This window comes from Vidua macroura, chromosome 2 (assembly GCF_024509145.1).
Source record: "Vidua macroura isolate BioBank_ID:100142 chromosome 2, ASM2450914v1, whole genome shotgun sequence".
Taxonomy (NCBI): Eukaryota; Metazoa; Chordata; class Aves; order Passeriformes; family Viduidae; genus Vidua; species Vidua macroura.
In genome coordinates, this window is record NC_071572.1 from 80,993,511 (window position 1) to 81,016,019 (window position 22,509).

Sequence of the window (22,509 nt, forward strand, 5' to 3'; positions counted from 1 at the left end):
TGGTTCATAGGTCTGCCACAACTGTTTTTTTTAGCCAGGTGCTAGTGAAGCAAATTTGTTTTGTAAGGTACTTCAAAATGCAGAAGAAATGAAAAATAGGAAAAGGAATTTACAGGCACAGCAGCTGAAAACTCTCATATTTTAACAAGGGTGCCATTCTCATTAATTACCCAGATCTGCTAAAATTAATTCTGTACTGAACGCCTAGGGACTGGTACTGGGGGCAGTTACTGAAAGCATATGCAATTTGAAAATAAGTCACTTGTTCTCTTAATATCTTTGACTGAACTAGGAAAATCAGTTTAAAATGATGGAATTCATTATTTTTTAAGAAAGCCCCGAATGCGTAGCTGCATAGTATTATTCAGCAGTGGAAACCAAAATATAAGTGGAACCATAAAAATGTAAGGGAACTTTTGTTCCCTGTCAGATACTAACATGGGTATCTAATTCCAAATGTGAAATGGTACAACTGCAAACACACACTGGACAATAACTTGATGGAGACACATATGATATGTTTGCAACCTGCCCTCGTGTGACTACAATAAGGAAAGATTTCAAATTCTTAAGTTTATAAGTCCATGATTGGAAGCTTGTATTTTAGAACACTGATCTAAATTTTATGGAGCTAAAATTCGTAGCAAATTTGTGCCCAGATATTTCAATGGTTGAAGTGTTACAATTAATGTACAGCTCCAATACTGTGCAGACTTCTTGCATCTTTAAGGGAGAAGTCTTCCCATGTTATCCCCAGAAGAAGCTGGCAGTGATAAGCAGGATAAACTTCTGTACTTGGCTCAGCTCATATAACTTTCTGCCAAAGAAAACCCTTGTTATTCAAAGTAAATAGCAAGAACCTATTCTCGTTTTAGACTCGTCTACTGAAAACTTATTAAGGACTCAATGATGTAATTACTCTGCCTGAAAAGGATTTGTATGCTATCTGTAGACTTAATTAAAATTTGATTCTTCATAAGGGATGGTGTGTGTATGTGTGTGTGCCCGTGATGAATTAAGTCAATTCTACCACTGTAATGTTTCATTTTGTTGCTATTCCTCTAATTTTAAAAAGTTTTTAAGAAAACCTCTACATGCTTATGTAATTGTTTCCCTAGGTAAAAGACAATTCTGTCATACACAAATAACCTGTTAGTGATATATTATTCAAATTATTTAGTTTAAATTAATCTCATACTGCTTTTTCTATGGAAATAAATGACAACAAAACAGAAAAGAGGAATGATACAGGGTAAAAAATAATTTTGTCATGTCCTGAGTTCTAGAAATAAAAAATTATTTGCAATTATTTTTCAGAGTAGTTTTCTGTTCTGAACAGCAAGAGCAATTATTTATATTACTCTACAAATCATAATCTGTTGATACCTCATTTCCTTATGAAAATCCCAGCTGACATTTATATGAGTGACTTTAATATGTAAGTTTGAAAGAAACTACTAAGTGAGAGAGAGTTGATGAACAAAACCTTTGCCAGTGGCCTCCCAGTGCAGCCACCAGTGATGCTGATTCTGGTAACTGCTTCAGCAGCACACCTGGTTAGATTGGGAAATGGAGGGTCTGGTATCTGAATGAAACATTTCTAGTACATCAGTAGTGCAACATTTCTAGTATATCATAACCCAAAATGCAAAAATTATCATGGTATGAGATGTATCTTCTTTCCTCTAGTATCATGACCACATTGCTATTGTTAATTAAGGTAACTAGAGCTGTGTTATGCTTTTTTTTTCTGAAAAATGCCCTTTCAAGCATCTCTGAGCACATCTCTTCTACACTGGAGCATTCTATTCACAGGATGGAGAGAGGACAATGACACCTCTTGAACTCTGAGCACTGCTTCCTGAGTTCTGCTTAAAGCAGAACATGCTTTAAGGTGTTTTCAGCATTACTTGGTCAACATGATTTTTCATTATTTTCATTGCTAAAGGTATTAAATGGGAATTGGAAAAAATAGAAACCATCACCTTACCAGACACTGAAATCAAGTGTAAAAGCAGTGCACAAAAAAAAAGAAATACAAAACACACACACACGCACAAACAAAAAACCTACCAACACACCGACGAAAAAAAAATTAGCTCTCCAAAGTCAAGAGTTGATTTGACTTCTATCTTCTGCAAAGAGCATGCAACTGGAGGAATTTTACATGTTTTGCATGCCTAATAAACAATCACAGAAGTAGTTTTCCACATGGGACTTATCAGCAGGAAAATTACTCCTTTGAGTTATTAAGCAGTTTCTTATTAATTGCATTCAGTCAAATAAAAAATGTATATATTATTCAAGAAATGCAAAAGAACTGATGCTGTGATGCCTGTTTTGTGAAAGCTTCATAAAACATCTCATTCCATAGCTGATTTTATCATTTATGTGTGAATGATACTCACAGGTGATGCAGGATGTTATAACTTCCCTAACTGGAAATAGTCTTACAAGGTATCACATAATAGACCCACTACTTCTATTTTTATGTCATTTTTCATCTTGAAAAATCCAAAGCCACTTCCAATACTAATATAAAGGCATAGTTAGGCCCAGATGTGGAAAATGTCCACAGTAGAATTGGAACACAAATATGATGCTGCACAAGGGATTTGAAGACATGAACAGAACAACACTGCCCAGAATTAATTGCACAGCATTATTTAGACTGAAAGACTGTAAGTGGGATTTGTCCAGTATCATGGGACCTCTTTGTCCCATGAGATGGTGAGTTTTTTCATCATTCACAAATGGTCAGGCCCCTGTATGTCTTTTTCCATCTGCTCTTCACCTCAGTGACTTATAGCACTGGTCTGATACTTACTGGGGCACGAGAAAGTACCTACTTTCTGTCCTGCAATGTCTAGTTCTCTCTGGGAGATTCCCAGGCTATTCAATAGCAACTCTGTTGAGCTCACAAAATTGGACAAGGACCATTGGCCAGGACATTGTGGCTGGAGACAACAAAAAACAGCCATCAAATGCAATTGCACTCTCTGTTAAGCAGCAGGTGTTCTTAACTGTTTGAGTAGGTCTTGCAGCTGACAGTCTTGCTGTGGAACTATTAGACTGACACAGTTTCCAGTCTTTTTGACTGTCAGGGCATCCTCTTTAACAGGAACCTTTTTCTCCTCTCTACTTGACTCAGATCGATTACAGTCTGGAATGCAAACAGATTCTTCACTGTGAAGATATAAAAAAGAAGTTTTTCAAATGTGTATATATGGCCAGGTAAAACAGAGCTGAATACTGTACAACAAAATACAATTGTCTGAGAATTACATGTATTTTCCCACTCTTCTAAGTTCCATTATATATTGATTTCAGATAGCTTTTAAATAAAGAATAAATATTTCTAAAGGCAATGCAATGTAAGAAAAAAATTCCAAATGACACATAGACAAGAAACCTCTCCATTTGACAAAAAACAAAAAAAAACAACTTTGTGTACAACACTCAGCAATCAATGTTTCTGATGGTATTTTAACTGCAGGAGCCCTCAGATGTGTGCTATGTGGTGTGAGTGTTGATGGCCCTATATATGTGTGCGAATGCTCTACCCAAGGGAAACATAACACTTTGCAAGTATCTCCCTGAACACCCTCCTGCAACGAAAAAATTTCCCGAGGGATATAACATTTGGGAAAAGTGACAGTATAATTTGATCACCCTGTGCTCTACGGTTACATTTATAAATATCCTACAGGGCTTGAGTAGGAATGAGTAGATCTTTTAATAAATGGTAAAATGGTTCTTACACTTAGTAGAACATAACACAATGGCACAATGCTTCTTAAGAGCATTGTTTCATGAAAGATGTATAGCCATCTTTGGCATGTATGTGCTTATTCATTTATGAAAGGACATGTATGGAGAAATGAAAATTGTGTCCTGTGGGAGAGTTCAACTTTTGGAAATCTGGCTGGACTCAAAATGAGAAGAATTGCTGAAATCTCCAAGTACTTCACAGAATTAAGTAGTTTGAAATATTTCAATAGGAAAAACATCAAAATGGCCATACTAAAGCAGTTAATCCTAGTAACATTGAAAAAACTCTAGTCTTTGATGTTCATTGAATTGTAGCATTGCTTAATGTCATGCAAAACATTATGATAATGAAACAAAAATAATTATATTAATTGAATTGAGAAAGTTACGAAAAAGATGCTTTAAACTGTATTTAAAATTACTTTGAAACCTTTCCTTAAAATAACTGTAAAACTCAGCACTTTTCCATAAGATATTTGACTGAGAATAACCAACATTTTTATATTGAATATGTTTTTATCAATCAGTTTTTCTCTGCCCTTTTAAAAAGATCTTTTGGTTAGACTTAATGTAACCCCTAATATGTAGCCGACCTACCCTTACTCCAAGTTTGAATGCTGCTTCTTTTCATCTGCCCAACTGGCTTAATGAGTCAGGTGTAAGATTTCTCCTCTTCAAAGCACCATATTACAACAACATCACATAGGACATGTGGTTCAGATCACTGGAATGAACACGGTGCAGGGGTTTTTTGGTAGTCAGATGGAACACAGAAATCAGCAGTGGCAACATGTTGGTTTTTTTTTTTTTTTTTTTTTTTCCTTGTCTAAACATACTTTATGAGATACACAGCAATTACAGACAGAGGATCTAGCCTAGAATTATCCTGGGCTACTCCTTCTGTTCACAGACATATCACACTGACCTAAGGCCACTTGCTCTTTGCTTACCTGGTCATTGTAGCTCGCCCACCATTCCCCATACTCCCTTTTGGGGTGAAACACTCTATTTCCGACTTGTGCGGGGGGGCCAGTCTCCTGCCTTTGTACCTAATAAATCACGACAACAACAGGAGCAAACAGAGAGAAGTGATTGTGTGCTCAGCTTTCTTTGACAGCTGCTGTGCAAAGGGCCATGCACATGAATGTTACTGTGGCAGTGGTAGAGAAGAGTGCAAAGCAGCTGTGGGAGTGGTGGAATAACTGCATAAAACCCCAGAGCAGTGTTAAAGCAAACAGGGTTATGCAAGACAGGTGCTCACCATTTTCTTTATATATATCTGTATCTGTATCTCTATATAGGAGGAGCCAAACAGTTTTACAGAATAAATAACATGCTAATACTTTAATATTTTTTTTGAATTAGACTAAAACAGTTAGAGAGAAACAGTTTAAGGGAAACAACACTTAAGAATCAGTGGGAAATCATCTGGTGGCGATGTTCTCAATGATAACTTATTTCCCTGGTCCTACATCCCTGTAATATGTGGCTTGTTCCACTTTTCAAAGCAAACACCAGGGAAGTGGGTTGGTTGGGTAAAATTGGTGTGGGCTCACAGTTCATGTCGTGAGTGGGACTTCCTCTCTCCACTGGCAACAATTAGAAGTTAGATGACTTGCTGAGATCTAGACATAAAGTCAAATGAGATCAACACCAAACCTAGAGCCCAATGCAGTACTATGTGGATTTTACGTACAAGACCTCGCACTTTGATGAAAAAAATCACTTGGATAAACAGTTTAATATTTGACCATCTAATTAATTCATGGATGGGATACAAGATAAGACCTGGTCGTTGTTTACTTACTGAACATTCAGTTGGTATGTGGGTAATGTAGTGTCTCGTACTGTCTCTCCTCCCAGCAGTGAACTTCCCCTTAATCATACAAATTCTTGTGCTAGGTGTTGAAATACCTATTTAAATCCTTTAAGAAAAATTTGGGAAAAATTCTTGCATGTGTCTTCTCAAAGAGATTGTGATATCCCACCCCCAAATCCTATGAGCTGTGCTGTGGGTTTTTAACACACTTCTGTGGAGAAGTTTGTGCATTTAACACTGTTAAAATGACAAAATAATGGATTTTTTTTTTTTGTTGCTCATTCATTAATCTGATCTAGATAACAAAAGTACCTTGACGAGAATTACCCTGGAAAAGATAAACAACCTGAGTACAGAGAAAGTGAACTAAATATTGGATGCAGTTGTAGTAGACCCTCAGATGCAGAGTATATTACATAAATCACTGATGAAGAAGCTTAGTGAATCTGAGAGTGAACTGGAGACAGCAAAATGAGATGTGTAAGTGCAAAGTCCTTTGGTGTACAAATTGTAACCTTACTGAAAGGACGAACAACATCAATTTTGCAGACTGGCTACCAAGGTTTTAAGACAATCTGGAGTGTGGTATATGTAGTGCTCCCAGATAGGCACGAAGCTCACACAGGACACAGGTACTAAATGGAAGTCGATTCCTAGAGCAGAGAAAAAGTGGATGGGTTTAGAGAGTAGATAAATGTACTGAAAAATACAAAAGAAGTCAAAATGGATCGTACAAAATTAATTGGTATAGCCAGAGAAAAAGGAGAGAGAAAAGAATGTGTAGAAACTTCACAGGAAAGAAAAGGAAATAAACTTGGAGTGAAGGTGTTAGACATCAAAGAAAGTAGAATTTAGGAGGATCAGGATGGAAATACAGTTATATCTAGAGTAAATAAAGAGATATTTTGTCTAGCAAGGCACAGGGAAAAAATCAAAACTAGAAAAAACTAGGAGACTCTAAAAGCTCACAATAAATAGAATTCTAGAAAGTAGCCAGCAAAAAAGAACAAGAGGTAAATGTCCTTGGTAATCCCATCCTAAAGAACCCCTGGTTAGGACGGATGTGACCCAGATAAATAAACCCCCACAACTGTCCATTTTACATTAGCATAAATTTCACTACCGTGAAAATCAGCAGAGACACTGTTATGAATCTCTCAAGTTTATCCATCCACTCAAGAGCAAATTGCACCATCAGAAACAACCTGTTGTCTCATAAAACCTCAAAGCCTTGAGCCATAGTAACTGCTACGCTGCCATTCATTCAGTGCTAAATGTCCACGGAATTATGAAAACAGTGACCAAACTCTAATCAATCCTTCTGGTGTGGAAAGTGCATCTTGCTGTCGAAAGGAAGCTGCAAAATTCTTTGAGTGACTATTCTGGAAAGGCACACCAAAATAAAATGGTGCATGCATAAAATATTTTCAGGTCTCAGAGCAGACACAAGAAATTACTGTGGCTCAGAACACCTTGCATTACAAAAATGTCTCCTCCCAGGTTATTAAAACCGAGGTTTGCTTTGAAAGAGCAAATCAGTTGAGAGGGAAAACCCTCAGGCATTTACAGTTGACATAAGAAATACTAATGTGAAAAGTAATTGGGTATTTTGGAGGAAGCATAAACCACTATAGCGTACGCAGTATTTGCAAGAACAAACTTCTTTTCTCCTTTTCTTCAAATTCCAGGACTATATATTGGTTAGAAAAAAGATAGAAGACTTTGATTCTATGCAGAAAGGTGGCAACTAAATTCTGTTAAAAGATTTAAAATATTTTGGGTAATCCTTAAGTGTTTTTCTTACATCTTTTGGTGAGGAATGGTGATCTGTGTCATTTTTTTGGCACAAGAGCAAGTTTTCTTAAGGAAAATATTTAATGATAAATACTAATATGTTTTATAAGTGCTGATCAGTGACAGGAAATTTGGGAAGTAATTCCCAGTAACTCAGTCACTGCAGAGCTTATCCATTTGCCAAATGACTGGTCACATCACTCTATCTTACACAGCAGTGCTCTGCTCTCTCCAGAAAGCCTCACTAGAGAGAAACTCTAGTTTCGAGAAACCATGACTGTATTGCCTTGTTTTTAGTGAAGACAATGTACATGTGATATATGGCAGGAAACACCAATGAGACTGCTCAGTTTTGAAGACCTTTTTTCAGGAGAACCTTTTTTGAAGACCTAGAAAAGAAAGGTTTTCTAGACCTTTCTCTGGCCTTCTTCACCTTCCAATAAAACTCCTCTTGTAGACCAATATTAATGGATACTATGGGAAAAAAAAGGGGGAATATGGGTATCATCATCATCCTGAATGAGATCAGTAGTCATTCACTAAAATCTGTAGAAATCAGCTTTTATGTATGTGTAGGTGTAGATCCCTACTAGTTGTTTTTTGTTTTGTTTTGTTTTTTTTTTTTTTTAATCTGTGCTGACAAGTCTCTAGTCTTTTTTAGACTATGCCTCCACTGTAGATCCAGGTGCTGGTATCCTGGTGGTGTTGACTTCATGTTAGGGTGAGACCCTTTTTTGTTCATCATCCCTTGTACTTCTGCTCTTTCCCAGTTTCCATGCAGGTGTTGGATACCTTGATCAGCAGCACATTTCATATGGCTGTACATCCCCTGTCTGGAGGATGTTGGCAGGGGAGACCTAGAAGCTGTACCATGGCCTACATTTATGAATAGTTTGGTCGAAGACATTATTGAATCCTTGAAAAATAATCTGTGGATAGAATGTGGATGGTAATGCACAGGTTCTGTTAAAATGTCCACAATATGCAGGGTGAGAGATTTCTCAAAAGACAAGAACTTGCATTCACAAAAAGCAGTTTTTTCAAAAAATCTGTTCTCTGAAAAAAAAAAGACCAATTATAAACTGGTCTTGCTCTTTGACATAAGGGTCATATTTCAAATATGCAATCTCATACTGCCATGCAGAAGTGTTATTGATTATTGAGCACCCAATGTGTGCTTGACAATGTTAATGTATATACAAGCAGTATATTTCACCTGCAATTTTCCTTGCTTTTGATATTAAGAAATTATGAAGAACCTAAATTTCATAGCAGCAGAGTTAAAGCCAGTCTTTAGATTAGATAATATGTTTAAAGATTTCTGCATAAATGCTAAAAAATGGAATGTGAAAAATAATGTTTTTACTATAGGGGCTGCTTTGAACTACAAACATACTGTGTTCTTGAAAATTGATTCTGTGAGATTGGTCATGCTATCTTGAAATTGCAACATATTGCACTGAATATTTTGAAAGAGTCTCTGTTTATTGTGTGAAATTCACCCATTTTTGTAATGGCTAAAATGAATTGTGTATTATTAAGCATGCCATGTTTTTCATTAAAAAAAAAAAAAACAATGTATAAACATTACTTGCTTATTAGCACAATTTTAGTAAGTAAAATTGACTTAGATCCAAACTTAATTTTTTTTTTTTTTCAAGTGCAGCATAATGTTTCACTTTTTTTTTAAAGCTTATTCTAATTAAGCAATCATTCATTACTGGTGAATTAAAATAACATTTTTGTTGGAATGATATGCAAAGCATTATACTGGCTCAAGGGAAGATTAGACTGATAGCAAAATATTACCAGTCTGTTTAATTCCCTTGTTCCAGAAAGATATTTCTGAAGTGCTGGACAAACCATTATACAGGATTTTCATACAGTAGAGTTTTACCTATATAAACATTCAATATATAATGCTATATTCAAAACTATAACAGATTAAAATTGTTATATATTATAAACATAAATAATGATTATATATTTTAGCAGGCATCCTCCTTAAATTTCAGTCACAGTCATGAAAAAAAAACCCCACAGCTCTCAGCCAGATGAAATGCCATCTCTTCCACTAGTCCACATCAACATCCAGGGTACAAATACAAACACTATTCATTATAATTCATACAGGTGGCAGACTGCTTCGTGACTTGGTGGGCCTTGGAAGGAGGGGAGTGCATGTCCTAGTCTTTTGTTTATCAGATTAATTACAGTGCATCAAATCAATTACAATGCGAGTTTTTATCAAAGTTTACTGTAGAAAGAAGCAGAAGTTCCTTTGGTAGACAAACCTGGTAGACAGGACCTACATCGTGCATGCTAATGAACATGAGACCATCTGCATGGCTGGCTTCTCTGGGTGCTCTCCAGCATGTGTGATAAGGACAGTGGTGATACAGTATATGGTGGCCTTTATTTGTCATCAGAATTTTGGAAGACAGGCTTGAAGATTAAAAAAAATGGAAAAGGGATAAACACTGCTATTTCTAGAAAATAGAAATTCTTTCTTTCCCTAAATAAATATAGAACTTTTGGGTCCCACCTTCACTGTTCCTTCCTTTTCTTTTTTGCCGTATAGTAGCAAGACTTCATTTTGCAACCTAAAGCATATGCGGGTAACAATAGGCAGGGAACTGTTCATAATGTCATTTAGTTTGCAGACTTCAGCTATGATATTTGTTTTAAAATGATTGTAACAGTGTCTTAATAATATAAATAATTCCAAATATTAGGCTTGAAGACATGTGCTCAGTTAATGCAGCCAAAAAAAATATATCAATCAACCAATCAATCAATCAATCAATCAATATTTTAATTAAATTTGAGGGGAAAATTCAAAACAACAGCACTAACACTGTACACAAAAACCAATGTAATAAGGTCATTCAAGAATATAAATTCATTATACAGATGGAATATTTTAGCAGCAATTTATCAAAAGCTTTCAGTAATACCTTTCACTGAGTTTTATAAAATATTCTTCAGTCATTTCAGAGTATTTGAAGTTTAATTAATCACAGTATCAAGCTTGTCCAAAAAGACACCAAGACTAAATTATTTAGGGAAAAGTGAAGGACTCAAATCATTCACTAATCTCTCAATCTAAATTTTTGTAGCATATTAGATTAAAATAGCTCCAGATGATCCATTTGGGAACTGATTCATTAATAAATACAGACTAATCCATCAAAAGGATAATGACTTTCTCTGAAGAGTCTTTTTTTTTTATCCTGCATGCATCAACATTTAATTTTAGCAAGGCTATGAAGCAAACAAATAGTATCTTTTATACTATGCCTAGATTTTCTTTTTTTTAAATAAGAACAATACCCATTGGGCTAAACCTTCACCTCATATAAATTGTTATCTGCTCTAATTACATTAAGTCATGTAAGAAGCTTAGCCCTCACTTTCTGGCCATCAACTCATAATACAGAAGCATCTAATTACTTTTGTGCAATTTGTCATCAAGGGTCCCATTAAAGAGAATCTGGTGAAATTAACTTATTTTTTTGGTGCACAATGATTTTTCTATGGTATCTTTTGCCCTACAGTAATATGTGGTCCTGTTTTGAGCAGCTTTTCTACTTTTCAGTTTCCAAAAGGATTTATTGCATTGAGGTGGGCAATGGCTAAAAGCTGGTCATTGTTACCACTGTTACTAGTTGAAAGATGGTGCCAATCATTTCTAGAACGTAACTTAAGCATTAGTTCTCCCAGTTCACATTCTTTGATAATCTCCCAATTAATTCTATGTACACACAAGAGTTGTTTAGCAACACTAAACATCACCTCTAAATGATTTCTTTAATCTATAAAACTTTGGGATTTCAAATAATGTCCCCCACATTTTTTTTTTTTCCCATAGTGAAACAAAACTGGAATTGGAAAGATCTTTTACTATAAAGCTACTGTAACAGTCTGATGGGTATAAGGTGGGCTGGAACCTCTCCTATGACACTGACTGACATTAAAAATCATTTTACTTTTCACCAGGCTAGAAAGTATCTCTTTTTTTTTTTTTTTTTCCCAATGCTTTTTTCTTTTTTTCTATTCCAATCAGTGTTTATTTCATACAAGACAGAACGGCTCCGCCAAGTTCCAGTAGGAAAGCAACCCATGCTGTCATATATTACAAGCTGCTGATATTACTCCATACAACAGGTTATGCACTAGTTCTAAGCTTAGTCTTGTAGGGTTACAACTTGTTCTATATTCAGTTTCATGTTTTCCATGTTTCAATCAGTTCAACTAACTGCAGAAACTGTAGAACCGATGACTTTCATGAAATCTGTGACTGTTAGTCTAGTGTTTAGGAAAGTTATGTTTTGCCTTGTTTTGCCAGGCAATGGACTTGATGGAGTGTTAATCTTAGTGTACTGTATGACCAATCAGATCACCAGGAGTATCTCAGACCTTTGGTTATGAAAATTTTGAGTATGAGCCTATAGTCTGTGTCCTGAAGAAGTCTGGTAAATAAAAAGTTTTTAAAAATTAATGTGGAAGTGAGGTGTAGTGTTCTTTTATCATGGTTCAAAATGTGTCAGAGAAATTGTTCAAGCTGCATATATATGAAGATAAAACTGGCACTTGCACTATAAAAAATGTGTCTCAATAGAACGTGCTGTGGCAGAAACTCAGGAACAGTATCTTTTCCAATGGGTCTGCACATGAGGAATGAGAAACAGCTTCAGCTTTCCACAAAAAATCTCTCAGTTTTTCTTGTACTCCATATTCTTTACAGGACTAAAAGCTCTGTGTCAAATAACAGGCCTGTTTCATATCTCAGGCAAGTTGCTGAGGCATAGGAGATTTGAATCTGTCCCATTTACATTTGAAATCCTCATGATGAGTATACACACACATTCTCTAAAAAGATTTGATCACAGCTTGATGGCCATGACTTCAAATCTATCTACTTATTCATGTATGTGGCTTTCAGCCAGTGAAAAGTTGATATCTGGATAGTGAGAATTGCATGGGTTGCATCTTGGGGACCTTGCCATGGTGTGTGTAACAGTGGTAGAAGTTTATTCTGGTGGGGTTTCCCATTTGTCTGGAAAATCAATGTCTTCCCAGGACTTTCTTCATAATGCAGAATAGCAGTAGTGAAGCCTTGAAGTTTTCACATTTTTTATTCACTTGGTCTTTTTCAGTACTTTATATGGATTTTATTCATATTCAACATTAGAAGTACTGTTTTAAGAATTTCTTGTGGAAAAACAAAAGAGAAACTTCAATTCAGACTTCTGAAAAAGCTTATCCCAAAATTTTGGTGCTGAAATATGGCATGCGGATGCATTATATAATACTTAGACTGGAATAGTTCTAATTATGAATGGCAGTTTCTAGGCTGAGCCAAGCATATTTTTTTATTTTCTGGTCCAAAATAGCTCCTGTTAGAATTGTAACAAAATATCTACAGTCAATCATAAGCAGGAAAAGAGAATAGAGAAGAGAGAAAATCAGCTGTTCCTTGCAGAAACAGAGCACGCAGTGTGCTGGTAGACACCTGTTTCCAAAATATTTCATTATGGCACAGTTTGGGACTGCCTGATGTCTAATTATACACTAACTACAGACACTGATGGTCCAGGACTGGATCCAATTCAGTGGAAAAAAATCTACTTTGCTTACCATGTTTTCTTCATAGGAGAAATGGAATGGCAATTAACAGCATGCAAGCCCAGGTACCTGATGGCTTTTTCTGATGTAGCAGTGTAGTGCTTGCGGGGGAGAAGCCTGATTCTGAGGTGGATGTGTGAGCGTCTTTATTTAAGTTGAGGAAGACAAAACATAATGATGGTGATTTTTATAAGAAAAATTTTCTGGTTCTCCTATTGGTGAATTTGGCTCATTAGGACAAGAGATCCCCAGTCCTGAATGAAAGCTGTCAGTACTATCACGTCTGCAGATGCACACAGAGCCATGCTCAGTTTTGTAATCATACAGTGCAGGACAAACTTCTTAAGTGGATGAGACAATACATTAAAAAACAGGTGAGTATTCTGTTTAGTTTGACAGCCATAGGTTATGTTTAAATATTTAGGAAATACTTCATCGCATAGTAAGTAGAATAAAGTATCACTGCCACACCAACTTATTAAGCTTTAGTTTCAAAAACATTTATGAGAGAAGTGTCTATGATAAGGTGCAGAGATTTATGTGCATAGTTATTCTGTAGTCTAGTATTATGCTGTTCACATCTGTATGGAGTAATTAGGCACAAAACATAGCCAATGTATCCTGAATATACCTAACATTATCTGGCTGAGCTGGTGATGATTCTTTCCTTTAGAGTGATCATAGCTACCTGCCTGGGTTGCAGATTGAAAGTGCTGCTCAACCTTCTGGCTTAGTTACTGATTAAGAAGATGATAATCTGTCTTGTTTTGTTTCAGGAGGGTACTTCTGGCTTGTACTGGACATTTATAGGCTTCTCTCATTTGAGAAAAATACTGGTAGGATTTTAAGGACTTAAATAGCACATAAATATGCAAAAGAAGTATTTAGGGAGGTTTTTAATACTTTGCCGGTTACTCAGAACAGTTACTTGCTTTAAAGGCAAGAAATCTTGCTATTCTTCAGGTAGTTGTGGGGAGATGAATGTGAATGGAGAAAAAATGGAGAATGTGTGCCATTTAAAGACACCTTCCAGAAGACATAAACAACTAGTGGCTATTTTTTTGTGTGAAATCCAGGGCAATGATATTAGAAAGCTAAGAGGAGCTTTTGAACATCTGCACTATTCTCCAGGTCACGGTAACATGACTGAGACCCTTTAATGTGCAGTCCTGACTAGAAACATCATAATAGAAGCTCTTGCAGCAGAAATATACAGCTTTTATCTTACATAGAATAGTGAGTTATCTGAGAGTGAGGAGAGGATAAATTAGCCCTGTATTTTCGGCCCTTGCAAAAAGGCTGTGAAATAATATGTGATAATAATTCCTGGCACCTTGAGTTAAGATTTACTCAATTATTTACGGCCTTCCTAGTCTCTATGAAACAAACTGGTAAGATGACTGGGATCAGAAGTTCCAGATGCCTCTCTACACTTTCTATATGGCTTTGACTCCAGCTCTGTAGTACTCCTTTGTGAAGTCACTTCTGATAATGTCAGGTTCGTTAGCCCTATGCTAAATGAGGGCAGAATATCTCCTGGTGAGTAGTTCTGAATCACAATAGCCTACATGAAATGGTTTTCATTTCACTAGGTAATGAATAGTTTTACTCTCTCCTTCCACATGTTTCAGTATGTGAAGATTCATCGCAACACACAGCTTGCCTGGGTTTTCTTAATCGAAGAACATCCCATGCAAAAAGTCATTTAGGACTGTAACAGATGCATTGCTTTATTTAGGCAAAAGCAGTCTTGTAATCTGTCACTTTGTGGCTGATGTGAAAGCTCTGAATGGAGCATTGGCATTATCTGTTTGACAATGATTTGATGCAATGCTACACTGTACTATAAATTAGTGTCAAGAAGCAAAATGCTAATGATAGAGGCCCCTCTATGCACTGGTGACTTAAATAGCATGTTTCTTTAAAATTCAACAGTGACTCACTCTCTTTTTATAAAACCCCTCTGAGTTATTTAAATAATGCCATGAAGTTCTAGTACATATTTCCTTTGATTCTGAATACTTTGGTGTTTACTTGAATAACTTTCAAAACATTCTTTTGCGCATTATTACTGAGTAATACCTTGAAACCTGGTTCTTTGTGTAACCAGAATTTTTTTCAAAGAAATATTTGATTATCAAGTAAAATGGTGGAACTCTGCTCATTTTCTACACTAAATGGAATTGAAACTGACAGTGGTTTTCTGTACTTTCTTGGAGATTATACCAGACCTAGGTGAAGTCCTGAGCACCATTTTAAATGTACTCATCATCTTTTAGGACTCTCTTTCATGTAATCAAATTTGTATTGACTAGAGAGAATTTCCTAGGATTAATGGAATAATTTTGCTCTTGGATGCCTAGACCCTTCAGGCACACACTGACTGAGCACTACTAAACTCAGTGGCACCATCACAGCTTAATTGGCTGGGGATTCAGACACATATATCAGGAGGATCTTTGCTCCAGTTTTGTACATTGATGAACACTGCTGATGACATATAAGTTTTTCTCCAAGTTTCAAATGCAAAGTTCAAGTTCTTTGTATCCAGGGAAATATGTCAATGTATCAGCTTTCTACTGCCATTTTCATCCCTACACACACATACTGGGCACTCTCAAAGCTCTTTTGGATTGAAGTAATTCCCAAGACAGTGCTATTGAAAAAGAAGTCTTTGTTGTTGAAGATCTATTATATTCTGCTAATATATCCCTACTGCAGATATTATCTACACACTGAGGGATGTAAAGAAATGAAAAGAGAGTCCTCAAAAAGAAGAAAATGCATCTTGTCATTTAGGATATTTAATAATGGGGTACTCTTTGCTTTTCAGAACAAAACAAAGATTTTAGAAGAATGTCTTTCCAAACCAGACCCGAACAGATGACAAAAAAATTCCTTCCCAAGCCCGAGATCTTTTTGTCATCTATAACTTCATCTTATTGTGTAAAAAGGTTGCAAGGTGGCAAATGAGTTCTGCAGCAAAAGGGAGGGAAAATAATAATGGTGTCAGTGAAGAGTGCCTTCTAGTGAAGACATATTCTGATTAATGACTCTTTTAACAGTCCCAAAAGTTGCTACAGGGCTTCTAATTCAAATACCTCAGGTCATTTATATATAGAGACAAAAGTTGCAGAAATGGATATTTCAGTAACCATCATTTAATCTGAGAAATGATTTATCATTTGAAAATATCATCCTACTCTGCACCTGGAAAGGAACTGGAAAAAAACCCTGTCATTAACTGATCATAAGTATAAAATATCTTGTAATAAACTGGTCATTTTTGTACCACTTGAAGGTCTCTGAAAGAAAATCATTAGTAATATTCTGACAGAAAAAAATCACTTTGGCATAATATATCCTGCAGGTATTACTAATAAAGTCCTCCCTCAGGTCTAAATTGTGTTTCACATATAAATGGAAGTAAAAATTGTCCTTGTTCTATGCCAAATGCAGTTATGAACAATGACATGTCTGGAAATATTCAAATTATCAATCCTGAAATCCATGTGTGTTTCAGTAAGGAGAAAAATCTAGCTACATGTCACTTCCAGACTAGACATGCATAGCTGAGGAATGACAAAATTGCTTCTTTGCAGTTTCATATCGACAGAATTTTTTTAATGCCAGCAGTTAAATAACCTAAATTATTCTCATAGCACCCATACCAAAAGTGAAAGGATCAAAGGATGAAAACCAACCACAGGGCAACGTGCACACCTACAGGTTCTGTTTATAGAGCAGGGCAGTTTTCACTCCAGAGCTCTCCTTTCTCTTTAGTGTTCACTTAAGATAATTTTTATACATTGAACGTATAAGTTGTCTTCACGATTGCTGAATTCAAATAATACATTAGGAAGAAACAAAGAAATATCTTGTAAGGGAGTATCTGTTCAATGGCAGGAAGGGTAGACAGAGAAGCTGAATTGGTTAGCATTAGGAGGATGTTTACAGAAAAAGGTAAGGAAGACAAGATAGGTGAGGACAAAAAGAAAGAAATTAGGAAAAGATAGTATAAGAAAGGAAAATCAAGGGAACAGGAGATAAAAGGTGTAACAGAAGAGTCATACAAAACAAATCCTTAAATGCCTTAGAGTGGCTGCTCATGATGTGTCTTGTGTTTAACACACCACCTCGATTATGGAACTCTAGCAGCAAGCCGGTTTTACTGCTGTCACTAGAGGCAAGATACAGACACTAGGAAGTTCATTTAGGGGAAAGAGATTGTAAATGGGTGCATTCAGGACAAGACAATGAGTTGTATTTCTTATTCTCTTGAGTTTTTTTACTCCTACAGTCTTGTTTTTCTCCCTAGATTCATGCACAGTTGTCACAGCCAGTGCTTCCAACTTTGTTTTCCCATTTCTTTTCAACAGTTTTTGCACAGCATTTTGACTAAATGAAACCCAAAACTTGCAGATGTGGGACAGAGGACTCACTCCACTCCCAGTGCAGAGGCAGAGGAAGTTAGCACACTTCCCTTTGTCTTTCCACTATTAGTAATTCTCAGAAGATCACAATTACCTCCCCACACTCCCATATTAGAAAACTTTACCTAAGTGTTTCACCAGATGATCCCCTTCTTTTCCACAGGTTCACCAGGCTGCTGGAGCGGCTGGCAGCTGAAGATGACTTTCCATCTCCTACATGCATGCGGACTACCGTCGATGTGGTGAACGCACTGCGCACATTCCTCTCTGGCTTAGCGAGGATGATGTAGACCTTGGGCACAAACATACAGCCAAGGGCCACCGTGGCACTCAGACTCACTGAGAAACACATGGTGATTATCTTGTAGTTGCTTCCAAAATATATTGGCACAAAAGCCAGCCAAATGATGCAGGTGGTGTACATGGTGAAGGCAATATATTTTGCTTCGTTGAAATTAGCTGGGACATTTCTTGTCTTAAATGCGTAAAAGGTGCAGCTCAAAATTAATAACCCATTATATCCAAGGGGAGTCACAACACCCAAGTTGGTGGTGTTACAAATCAGGTAGACCTCTCGGATGCTTGGGTAATCATGCATTATATCTGGTGGCTCCATTATAAAGAGGGCAACGATGATGCCTAATTGTATACATATCAAGATAAATGCAATAACCAGCTGGGCGCAGGCACTCATGAACCTAGGTTTCTTTGTACAGATTTTCTTCTTGCTTCCAGCCAGGATTCTTGCAATGCGGTTGGTTTTAGTTACTAGAGCAGAATAACTCATAGCTGGCGATAGGCCGATGCCAATACGCTGAAGGTAACAGTAAATCTGTTGAGGTTTTGCAATCAGACAGAAAGTGCACAAGTAACCCAAGCAGATGCCGGCCAGAATGATGTAGCAAAGTTCTCGGCTGGATGATTTGACCACTGGAGTATCACGGTACATTATGAACACAATTGTAACAAACAGTGTGGCCAACAGACCCAGGCATGCAAAAACAACAGCTGCAATTGGTTCAGGATCGCCCCATCTGAGATACTGGACTGGGATGAGGTCACAACCTGCAGAAAAAGAAAAACAGAAAGGTAAACTGAAGTATGTAGATGTGAGATTCGTTAATGATAGTTAGAGGTTTTCCTGGTATTTCTCTTCTTTTTTGTTTTTCAGGAAGCTGCCATGGTGTGGAGTATAGGCTCAGATTGTGTTAAAATAATGTCAATATAATGGCATAATAAATACATTTCAATGACAGCTTATTTCAGTAATACACTTTATCTGGAATAGAACATGATGACCAAGCTGATTAAGATGTCACATCTCACAGTGCAAATTTGCCTTTTAAATTCTATGGAATATAGGAATTTATGAACAAATTTCCATAGCAAGTTGCACAACCTCAATATAAAGTGCTTCAGAGTTTTCTGCATACTATTTGCACTTAAAGGACTAGATGTCAATCCTACTAATTATACTGTACACTATGAAGGATACTGGTATTTGCTAAATGATTGTGGAGAGAAATCTTGCAGATTCTAACTGTCAAAAAAAAGAGTGTTTCTCAGATTTGCTACCTTTTTTCTAATGAAAATTTTCTAGAATTGGACTTGTAAGTAATAGGCAATTTGGAATGGCACACTGTACTCACTTCTTTTTTCTGCTACTCGTCCTTCTGAAATTTCTGAAAAATTAAAACCTAATATAACTTGTGAAATAACATTGAAGTTAATAAATTAGCGACAAAGCTGAATTAGTCAGTGCAACCCATTTAAGGACACTTGTTTTTCAGTTTTGCATAGGTTTTAGTAAATCATTCTATGCATCTGGGTCATAGGAAGTCAAAAAGCCTTTTAATTCTACAGTGTACAGATCAATAGACAGGAGTAAAAGCTGTCAGAAAACTTGCTGCTGGCATCCCTTCTTCTTCCCCCCTTTGTGTATGTACTGTCAAGGCTGGATAGATATTTCTGCTTTCTGGCAAGTCTATGATCTCTTCCAGGATTTCTGGGCAGACATAGTAACTGTGTTGCTGACTACAGCCATAAGCCCATGATGGCATTCATCCTTGCATTTTATTTCCAAAAACTGAATCTCCTGTTCAGGTCCTTTGACCTTGCTTGTTTTCATGACTTTCACTCAAGATGCAGATGGCTTCTGTGTCCTGTGGCACCAGATTATACCAGTACCTACCAACAAAAGATTTGTTCTCTACTTCCTGTCAGCAGGTGATATCCAGGTACTTCCTCGGAAGTAGGGCTTCAGTAAATGTAGCAGTTGCGCCAGAACAAAAATATCATAACAAAAAATGCACACACCCACACCTTTCTCTTAGGTTTTATTGTTGAGCAGACATCATATAGTATGGGATATCCCTTTGGTCAGTTTGGGTCAGCTGTCCTGGCTGTGCCCCCTCACAAGATCTTGTTTATCCCCAAGCGTACTGGTGAGGAAGGCATGTTGGAGAGGCAGCCTGGAAAAATGACTGCTGCATTATCAACGTCTCTAGCTACCAATGAAAACCACAGCACTGTGAGGGCTGCTATGGGGAAAATGAACTCCATCTCAGCTGGACACAATATAGTAATAAAAAAGGGGAGCACCTTGATATTCTGGAATCTGATATTCCTGAAAACAGTGAACATGCTGGCATTGTCAGCCAGGGCAGGACAGCAGGGAGTGGATGATGGAATGGAGAAAATGCAACTAAAAGCTTTTATTTCCCCTATACTTGTGTTCAGCTTAATTGCAAAATTTAAATTACTTCAAGATTTTGTATTTTTATAATCATGTTGCTGTCTTCTGGTTAGGTCGTGCAGGAGAGTGTCATCCTGACTTGTGGCTTGTGACAAGCCACTTCACGCTGTGAAGATGAAGTACCAGGTGCTCACTTCTGTATTTTCTGAAGTGAGGGTAGTTAGGACTGTCTGCTGGATATGTGGATGCCAAGAAATTTCAATTCATTAGGCAACCTGAATTCCCAATTAATTGATGAGCAGGAGTAAATGTACATATCAGGACTATAATTTGGGAATTTCTACATGTGAGATTTATTGTATGCCTTTTCCTGTATTTTATGTGGAGTTTAGAGTTTTCCAAATCTGCCGCTAACATCCTTAGTGGTAAAATCATTTAATTAAACAGTATGGTAAGATATTAGGCCTAGCTCCTTTCTTCTCCAAGTATTTTTGCATTCTGTATCTCTACAGAAATAATATTTTTGAAGATATGATACCTTCAATCAGGTGGCAAAAGCACAAGGCAGATACTTCTGTATTCTTGAAGAGAGTGGAAAAATCAGTACGGCTGTGGTCAATGAGTCTTTCACATTAGTGCAGTTAAAGTATACAAATTTGCAGTCACTTTAGTGTAAGAGAATTGGGCTTCTTACTGAATACAGATTAATTTGCCATCCATACTTGCCTGCTTTTATGTGAAAAGCTTTCTCTTGCATTAATAAGATTATTACCACACCTAAATGTAAGAAAGACATTAGATTTTCATGAAACATTCTCACTGCATTAGTTAATGATACCATTTTAACCCTTGCTGGTTTTATGGGTTTACATATTCAGTATTCAGTGTGAAGGAGACACTGTATTTCTTTCTGACATTTTCAAGTTTCAAGTAGCACATTAATCACATCATAAAAAAGTCAGCATTTTACACAAGTGAAAGTATTAAAAAAAGGTGAAAATAGGAAGGAATATTTTGTATGTGTTTTGTGCAGATATCCCATTGTGGGTTCTTCCCCAGGAAGTTTTATAAGTAAGTGACCTCTAAAGCTATTTCTGATTTTAGCAAGATTTAACTAATATTTTGTGAAAACAAATAGTTTCTGGCTGCTAACACTGCTACATATTCTTGATAGGAGATTTGAGGAGAAAAGGTCTTCGTCTGGCAGCTGGCCTTTACATGCAGACAATGATATAGGGGCTAAATTTTGCCTCATTTCTAACATTGTAGCAGAGGTGAATCATAACCTAGTGTTTCTCATTAGTTTCAGACTATTTCATGCCTTCCTTGCTTTATTACTCTTTTTACATTCTCTTGATGAAATACCTGAGAAAAGAGTTGAAAACTTGTAGTATTTTTCCCATCACTGAGTATACTTTACAAGGAGATTGCTAAACTTTGCAATGCTTTATCCCTCAATTAAGATTTAAAGACTGGATCATCTTCATGAAACAATGATTGGTGAAGTTTTCATATAATAATTTTGCAGGTAATGGTTTCTGACAATGGCAATTTTCAGAGAAGGACAGCTAGATCAAGTAAAAGAAAGATGGGAAAACAACAATGTGACTCTTCTTAGATTGATGACCAGGACTATACCAAGACAAAAGCTGAAAAATGGTACCACAAAAAGAACTCATTCCTGTCAATGGCCATGACAATGTCTCATGGTCTATGTCTTACACTTTATCAATGTTTCCAAGCACCTGGAAAATTTTCTCTCCTATCTGGCTCAGAAACAGGTAGAACAAAGCCAGCAGTCTTGTCCTATGGTGCCCACAGTGTGCTGAGGCACTAAGGTGGTCTTCGGGTGGTGGAAAGGCTGTTTGGACCCAGTCCAATTTGGAGCAGGTGTCGAGTTGTTCTGTGCTCAGGGGTACCTGGAGCTCCAGTAAAATTGGCATAAAACTGTTCTGCTGGCCAGAAAGACAGCCAGTGTGGAGCAAGACACCAGATACACATGTGAATATTAAGATGAGCAGATAGGAAAAAATCAGAATTCTATTTAACATGCTAGGGAAAGATTTTCTTGGAAGGACCACCAAAAATCACCAAGAAAATACAGATCAGGATGTCTAAGGATCTTCTGAGAAAAAAAGTAGTTTCTGATATTTTGGAAAAGCCTCTAGCTACTTCATGGATGGACTAAATTTTGCCATGAACAAGGAGAAGAAATGCCCTTGAAGGCCTGACCACTGCCATAGGTCAATTAGTAGGTCTATTACTATACTGTCCTCTTTCTGTAGAGGCAAATTTGTCCCTTATTTCTGATCTTTCATATTGCTTTAAAATTAGTTCATCTGGGAGAAGAGTTTACAGATATAAAGCAC

General features: G+C 36.7%; 1 protein-coding gene across 3 annotated transcripts in view; it reads right to left on the minus strand.

Moving 5' to 3' along the window:
- GRM5 (glutamate metabotropic receptor 5) overlaps positions 1–22,509 on the minus strand; it is a 229,437-nt gene that overhangs the window by 4,830 nt on the left and 202,098 nt on the right. The window contains exons 7-9 of one of the 3 annotated variants that reach the window (XM_053971397.1): positions 17,571–18,510; positions 4,722–4,820; positions 3,025–3,186 (exon numbers count right to left, since the gene is read on the minus strand). In XM_053971397.1, coding sequence (XP_053827372.1) covers positions 3,025–3,186; positions 4,722–4,820; positions 17,571–18,510 — 1,201 coding nt within the window. The remainder of the gene's footprint in view (positions 1–3,024; positions 3,187–4,721; positions 4,821–17,570; positions 18,511–22,509) is intronic. The other 2 variants (XM_053971398.1, XM_053971399.1) reach the window with 2 other exon arrangements.